General features: G+C 44.4%; 1 protein-coding gene across 2 annotated transcripts; it reads right to left on the bottom strand.

Annotated features, from left to right (window-relative positions):
• Positions 1–3,732: 3,732 nt before the first annotated feature.
• Positions 3,733–4,884, bottom strand: Npy2r (neuropeptide Y receptor Y2). 2 transcript variants are annotated; one of them, XM_038348275.1, is made up of 2 exons: positions 4,791–4,878; positions 3,733–4,451 (listed from the first exon to the last, which is right to left on the bottom strand). In XM_038348275.1, the coding sequence occupies exons 1-2, from the start codon at positions 4,876–4,878 to the stop codon at positions 3,733–3,735; spliced, it is 807 nt and encodes a 268-aa protein (XP_038204203.1). The 2 variants fall into 2 exon arrangements, with proteins under 2 accessions (XP_038204203.1, XP_038204204.1); XM_038348276.1 differs by having other exon boundaries at positions 3,733–4,884.
• Between the last annotated feature and the right edge of the window lie 2,540 nt (positions 4,885–7,424).

The raw sequence follows: 7,424 nt of genomic DNA, 5'->3' as shown, positions 1-7,424 counted from the left end.
AGGGCAAGGCAGGAGCTCCAAGCAGATAAAGGAGGACAGAGTAGGTGGAGTCAAGGAGAAGCTGTGTTGCTACCACCAGAGACAGGTGATGGAAGTTTGGCAGTAAGTCACAGCCACGCGGCGATACACAGATTAAAAGATATGGGTTCATTTAAATTATAAGAGTTAGCGAGAAATATGCTTAAGCTATTGGCCAAACAGTATTACAAAAAATATAGTTTCTCTGTATATAGTTTCTGGACAGCCAGAAACCACCACCACCAACAGACTAATTGTTCATTCCTACAACAACCAGTCCCCCTGTCTCAGAGCTTTCAGTTTCTTACCTTGAGCAGCTTCTGGCTTCCCTTGATCTCCACTCTGAAGATGATTATCATAAGACTGTCTAGCCTCAGGTCATGGAAAGCAATCTAATAAATCCCCTATCACAATCACATAAAGATTCTATTGGTTCTGTTCCTATAGAGAATCCTAATCCAGATGTCAAAACAGTCTTTCAAGTCATTACAATTATTTCCAATAAAATATAAAACTCCTGAAGTAAGATTTATGAGGATTCAACTGAAAACTTTTCATCAGAAGAATGACTTAATAAAATCTGAGTTAGAAAAAAAAAAAAAGCAACTGCCTTGGCCAGTTGGTAAATACACAATATTGGATTGTATGAGAAAATGACAAGATCTAGAGAGCATAAATAGGAAAATACTATTTCAGCATGATTAATAAAACCCCAGAGACAGAAATTGGGGTTCAGCCTGAAAGTCAGAAAACCAAAACAGCCAGCCACAGGGTCTTACCTCTCAGTCCGAAATGGCTATTCCTCCAGGAGTCTCAGAATGAGACTGTGTCTGAGAACTGTCTCCTCCTGTCTTAAATACCTCTCTAGTTCTGGGGTCAAAGGCCTGCGTCACTACCAACCGGTTTCTATGGGAAACAAGCGTGGTTGCTAGGATTAAAGGTATGTGTCACCACTGCCTCGTCTGTAATGCTGATCAGGGTTGCTGTTTTCCTCTCTGAAATGAATCTGCATACTTTATTAACGTAGATAAGAGATAATGTAGAGATAATGGGGGTCTTGAAAGCAGCTCAGCGGGTATGATGAGGACTGAGAAGGTGAAGAAGCAGGAGTCATAGTAAAGGCAGGAACTGACAGCTCGGAGCTAGACTAGAGGAATGTTTGGGCTGACCCCGAAGAGTGAAGTCTTGGGAAGAGGTGTTCAGTAGATTGGTGACAAGCTAGTCCTGGGATCTGGATGTTTGCACTTACCTGGCAGGTTCTTTTTGGGATGCACTGGGTGTCTGTGGATGGCACCAATGCAAGCTCCTTTCATTAGCCAATGGGAAGGGAGGCTTGAGGTTCAAGGGAAAGATCTGGCCTGAAAACGCAAAGTGAAACCTTCTCATTGGGCAGCGCTCCGACTCACTTGTGGGACACTCTCACGGGGCACTCACTCTCAGGACACTGATAGGACACCACAGGACACTCACACATAAGACACTCACACATAGGACACTCACCCACAGGACACTCTCGCGGGGCACTCACTCGCGGGACACCACAGGACACTCATTCATTGGACACTCACTCTCAGGGCACTCACCCACAGGACACTCACTCTCAGGGCACTCATAGGACACTCACACACAGGACACTCACACACAGGACACTCACACACAGGACACTCACTCATAGGACACTCACAGTGTGCTCACACGTTAGCCAGGGACTTGATTTCAGCTAAAAAGTAGAGCAAGAGCTACATAGAAAGTCTACACAATTTCCTGAATTCTTTTTATTTAACTTTAAAATCACTACATAAAACATACTTTATTAAAGATTTTAACATACGAACGCAATCATAAATATGTCAAATGAATCATCAGGTGGATTCCAGCAATTTACTATCACAAGAGGAGTCAAAGTAACACAGGGTTTGTACAGGGTGCAAATTCTGCAAGGGGCATAGAAACTCCACAATAACATTTTCACATCGAATTTCTGCAAGAATTATGAAAAGCTTGTCTGCAGAGGACAGGGCAGAGTTCAACAGACAAACCCTGTTTTATAGTTACGTGACACACTTCAGATGGCAGTGCATGTCATTGACTTCTCCGTCTGCCTTACACATATTTTTCCTTTCGTTTGTCCCTTTTCAGTATTCCAAAAGTACCGTTCATTTCCAAACCAACCTTTTATTCCCACCCTGAAAGGAATCTGATAACAGCCATAGTCTGAATTTTAAATATATGCATAACATTTATATCATAACTAAGTATAAGACTATGTTGAATATTTCTAAAATGTAAGGAATATTCTCGCAAATGCTGTCATATTTACAAAAATACACCTACATTGAAGCCAGCATCCAGAGGAGTGCAGCTAGTTAACATCTCATTTTCTGATTTTTTTTTCTATGTGAACAAAATAGAGTCTTAATCATCTTTGGTTGGGTACTACTGAAATAAAAGCTAAATTTATAAAAGCATTAAATGAACATTCCTAATGTTTCACTGTTCATAGATATGCTTTAATTTTGTATACATATTTATGTTACCCCAAAATACATTCATTTTGAAAATAGAAAACTTATGTGAAAATTTGTTTAAAGCCAAACATTTGCAAAGTGGAAGGAACTCAGTTTCTTGAGATTTCTTACCAAATGTGTCCATTTTAATGAAATTGTATTTTCACTTAGCATAGACAGGTCTGTTGAAGATGCACTCCAAAGAACATAATTCGGCAGTGTCCGTAAAAATATTAGAGCTATGTGTGGAGAGGGGGGGAGGAATTGTTTACGACTAGACTCAAATTGTTACAAAATCATTTCCCAGTCGGCTTTAATTTTTAGAGAAACCTTTGCTCCCCTGTAGGAACGGTAAACAGGAGTTGTGCATGTCCAAAGGACTTCAGCAACTGGCCATGAACAAGAGGACTGGGTTGCAGGCCTGCTATCTGAACAGTAGGCTACATAAAGCAGGGGAGGCTCAAAACAAGAGACCAAACAACGGTTTACATTTCTTTTAAATCGAATAACTTCAGATTTTGATGCTGAATTAAAAAAAAAAAAAAAAAAACCTTTCAACACTTGTACATTTGATTTTAATAATAGTTAATTGCTCTCTGAGTATATAAGGATTTCCCCATCGTTGCCAAAATATTAATCGCATAGCAAATTTGCTCATTCGCTGGAGGTCACCTTGAAGTCATCCCGGTAGTTACGAGCCTTGTTCGCCTATACCAGTTCTCATTTGGGTTTCATCTTTGGAAGGACAATAAAACCCAAACACCGTAGCAGAGAGCCTATGGCTCCCCACGGAAATCTGAGTTTCTTCAGCAGCTTTTCACCAAGTGATGAGGGAGCAGCGCAGTCCGCAGCATCCCCAGCGCAGAGCCTCCTGCGCTCTCAGGGTTAACACCTACCTCGTCTTTTCAGCCAGACTGAGGCCAAGTCCTGGTTCAGGTTTCCTTCACTCCGGAAAAACAGCCGAAAGTGTTTCCCTTTCACTCCCCATTCCACCCCTACCACCTAAGCGGCTGCCATCAAACCATTGTACCACAGCAGTTGGCTCATTTCCACCTCAGCTCTGCCGGCCAGGTTTCCAGGAATGAGACTGCCCATGCTTTTTAGTCAGTACTATGGGAGGTCGGCATGCACTGGTCAGAAAACCCTCCCTGTAGCCGGATCAGCAGCTCTGGTCACAATGCTTCCATGCGCTTTCGCGCCTGTCTCCTTAGACATTGGTAGCCTCCGAAAAAGAGTCAGTGGGGCCGTTGTTCTTTTTGACTTCCAGGTTCTTTTTAGCCTTGAAGGTCATAGACACCTCCGAGTGGATGGCGTCCAGCCTCTGCTCACACCGGAAGGCGGAGAGGAAAGCCTTTCTGTAGTTGCTGTTCATCCAGCCGTAGAGTAGAGGGTTGGCGAAGGTGGAGCACATGGCGATAATGTGGAACACCGTGAAGATGAGTTTGTACTCCTTCAGGTCCAGGACGTGGCTGTCAATGTCCACAGCAAGTTGGAAGGCGTGGAGCGGCAGCCAGCTGACGGCAAACACCACAACCACACACACCAGCATTTTGGTTGTTTTGTGCCTTCGCTGATGGTAATGGTCGCTTGCAGCTCCCGGGCTGACATGGTTCTTCAGCTTATTCCAGATACGGGCGTAGGAGAAAGATATGATGCCCAGAGGCAGAACATACAGGATTAGTAAGGTGGAAAGACTGTAGACCGTGCCGTAGACACTCTTCTCCTCACCAGGCCACTTCTCGGTACAGGCCACAATCTCAAAGTCGGGAATGATCTCAATCAGTGAGTACTCCCGGAAGATGGCCAGGGGACTCGCCAGCAGGGCGCTGATGCCCCAGGCCAGACCAATAATCAGGAAGCTGATTCGCTTGGAGATCTTGCTCTCCAGATGGTACACAATGCAGCGGTGTCGGTCGAGGGCAATGACTGTCAAAGTTATCGTGGACACTTGCACTGCCAGACCCTGAGCGTAGGGCACCAAGTGGCAGAGGACTGGACCCATTTTCCACTCTCCCATCAGGGTATAGGTCAGAGTGAACGGCAGGCAAAGGGTATTCACCAAAAGGTCTGCCACAGCCAGATTGGCGATGAAAAAGTTGGTCACCGTGCGCATCGTCTTGAATTTGATCACCACGTGGATGACCAGGGAGTTGCCAATTACGCCCAGCAAGATGATGGAGCAATAGGCCAATATGAGGACCACCTGTACCTCAACCAGCTTGGTGCTGTCTATGAGCTCCGGCTCGGGATCAGGGGGCAGTTCACCTCTAGGAGTGGTGTGCCCCGGCCCATAGGGCTCCACCTTTGCTTCTGCGGTCTGGTTCTCCTCCGCCTCTGTACCTACGGGGCCCATCTTCTGCACCACTTTGGTCTCTCTTGGCCTCCCAATAACACAATTTATCTACAATACAAACAACGTAGGAAACCATGAGGGAAACAGACAGCCATCCTAGAAGCTGAGCTCCTCCAGAAAACTGTAGTCTGACCCTAACACTGCAGACCATGGAACAGTTCGATAAAGCAAACCCTCTCCATGAGTCGATTCACAACCGTGGATTGGTGGAATTAGACCTTAAATAGCTACGGTCATGGTAAGAATGTATTTTTTTCTATAGGAGGGAACCAATTCCACAAGGAACGAAAGCAAACGGATTCCATTTTCATGCAAAATGGGTGCAATAAAATTTATCAATTTTACGACTGTTACGAAGTCAGCAAATTAACGCGAAGGAAAGTCTCACCGTCTTAGCTGTCTGAAACTGACAAGATGGCCAGGGGACTCGCCAGCAGGGCGCTGATGCCCCAGGCCAGACCAATAATCAGGAAGCTGATTCGCTTGGAGATCTTGCTCTCCAGATGGTACACAATGCATACTGAAACTGACAAGTATACACCAGTACACAGGACAGAAAAGGGACAAATGATTTCCCTGTGCTGAGTGCCTGAACTTTGGGAAAATAAAATGAGGTGAAACGAGTGGACTCCTACACATTATGTGCACATGTGCATATGTGCATATGATGTGCATATGTGCACATGTGCCCGCCCCTCATGTGTGTGGAGATGGAGGAAAGAGAAGACACTTGTTATCTCCTTCTCTGCCCCTTGGGTAAGAATTCATCTAGTTTCCCATCCTTTTTTTTTTTTTTTTTTTTTTTTTTTTTTTAAAGGATTTCTTACTGGCCTGGGATTCGCCAACTAGGCTTGTCCTTCTGACCAGTGAGACCTGCAGGTCCAACTTCCTCCACCTCCCCAGTACTAGCATCATAATAAGCACAGTGTGTTTGGGTTTTTTGTTTTACTGGGCCACCTGGTGTTTAAAATGGAACTCTGTGGAGATCTGCTGTTTGGTTTCAGCGTCTGAAGGTAGCTCTCCACACAACATAGAGCAGCCTCCTACAAGAGTACTGCATTAAAAATGCACCCAAGTCTGACCCCTGACACTTCTACATAGAAAAGTTTGGGGCACCTTTCTTTTCCTCCTACCCTACACCCCAGAATTTCCCTACCTGTGCAATCTGCTGCACTCAATACATTAAGTAATTAAACCTTAAGGTTTAAAACTGAGATAAGAATTCCAGGTTCTCTTGTCTCCTTGAGCCCCCCTCATGCTTTAAAGACGCCCCCATCTGGTCTCTACCTCTCTCTCCCACACATCCGCTATCGCCATATCTACGGCACTGGTTTTGTTTGGTCCAGTTTCTAACTGAAATTATCCTTATAGCCATGCATCTTATTTCTAACTTTCCTTCTATTTTTCTGGCTGCTTTCATTCATTGATTCATGAACTTAACAGGTAAAACCATGCCCAATTCACCACGCTGATTCTGACATTTACTGGGACATGCATTCAACAAGCCCTTGCAAACCCGTATCCTGATGGAAAATCCTGCTGGGTGTTAGGACAGAGGGTAACACCTCCACTAGAATGCTTAAAATAACACATCTGGTTTTACTATAAATTCATTGTTAAGTGTATAAAAACACTCAGATTCAATACCTCAGTGATAATATTTTTGAATATACACACAATCACAAAAGGCCTCCGCTATTACCTTTTACTAAATTTTTTTTATTAATCTTAATAGCATTATCTCCTACCATTGGTAGATAAATCCTGTTTCCTGAGCTCACAAACAATGTTGGTTGGCCCTGTGTGTTTCCACTCCTCTTCCCATCTTCTCTGCCTCTGTCTCGTTCTGTAAGACTGAACGCAAGTTATCAGGATTCTGGTTGGGTTGAATCAGTGGGAGGAACTCGTGGGTAATTAAAGCAGGAGGCATGAGCAGAGCTGGCTCAGTGAATCAAGAGCTTGCCACACAAGTGTGGAGATATGAAGAGAGCCCATTAGAGCTGGCTGCTTAATGCACATCTATAATGCCAGCTCTTTTGCAAGGTGGGAGATGGAGACTGGAGAATTCCCAGAAGCTGGTGGGTCAGGAATCCTGGTGGATGCAGTTGTGAACAAGAGACCCTGTCTCAAACAGTCAAGGTGGAAAGTGAGGACCTTCACGTAGGCACATACAAACAAACATACATACATACATACATACATACAATACATACACATCCACACACACCCTACACACACACTACACCTGCACTCACGCACACTTATACATACGAACATACATATACACATAAACATACACACACATACCTTACACTCATCATATACACATACCCTACACATATCTGTCATATGCACACATAAATAGTTTTTAAAAAACTGCATGAATAAAAAGCAGGAGGAAGCAAGACACCAACCCTTGCTCCTTCCTCCCTCTGTGTTCTGGGTAGTGCCTCAGCAGCTCTTCTACGGCCCTGGTTTCCACACTGTGGACCCAGTGAGACTGTTTCCTGTGGGGGCCTGTTTCGTGGGTCTTGCTCAACTGCCTC

The sequence above is a fragment of the Arvicola amphibius genome, chromosome 11 (genome assembly GCF_903992535.2).
Source record: "Arvicola amphibius chromosome 11, mArvAmp1.2, whole genome shotgun sequence".
NCBI classification, from domain to species: Eukaryota; Metazoa; Chordata; class Mammalia; order Rodentia; family Cricetidae; genus Arvicola; species Arvicola amphibius.
The sequence above is the reverse complement of the archived record's forward strand: the minus strand, read 5'-3'. Positions and strand labels throughout refer to the sequence as shown.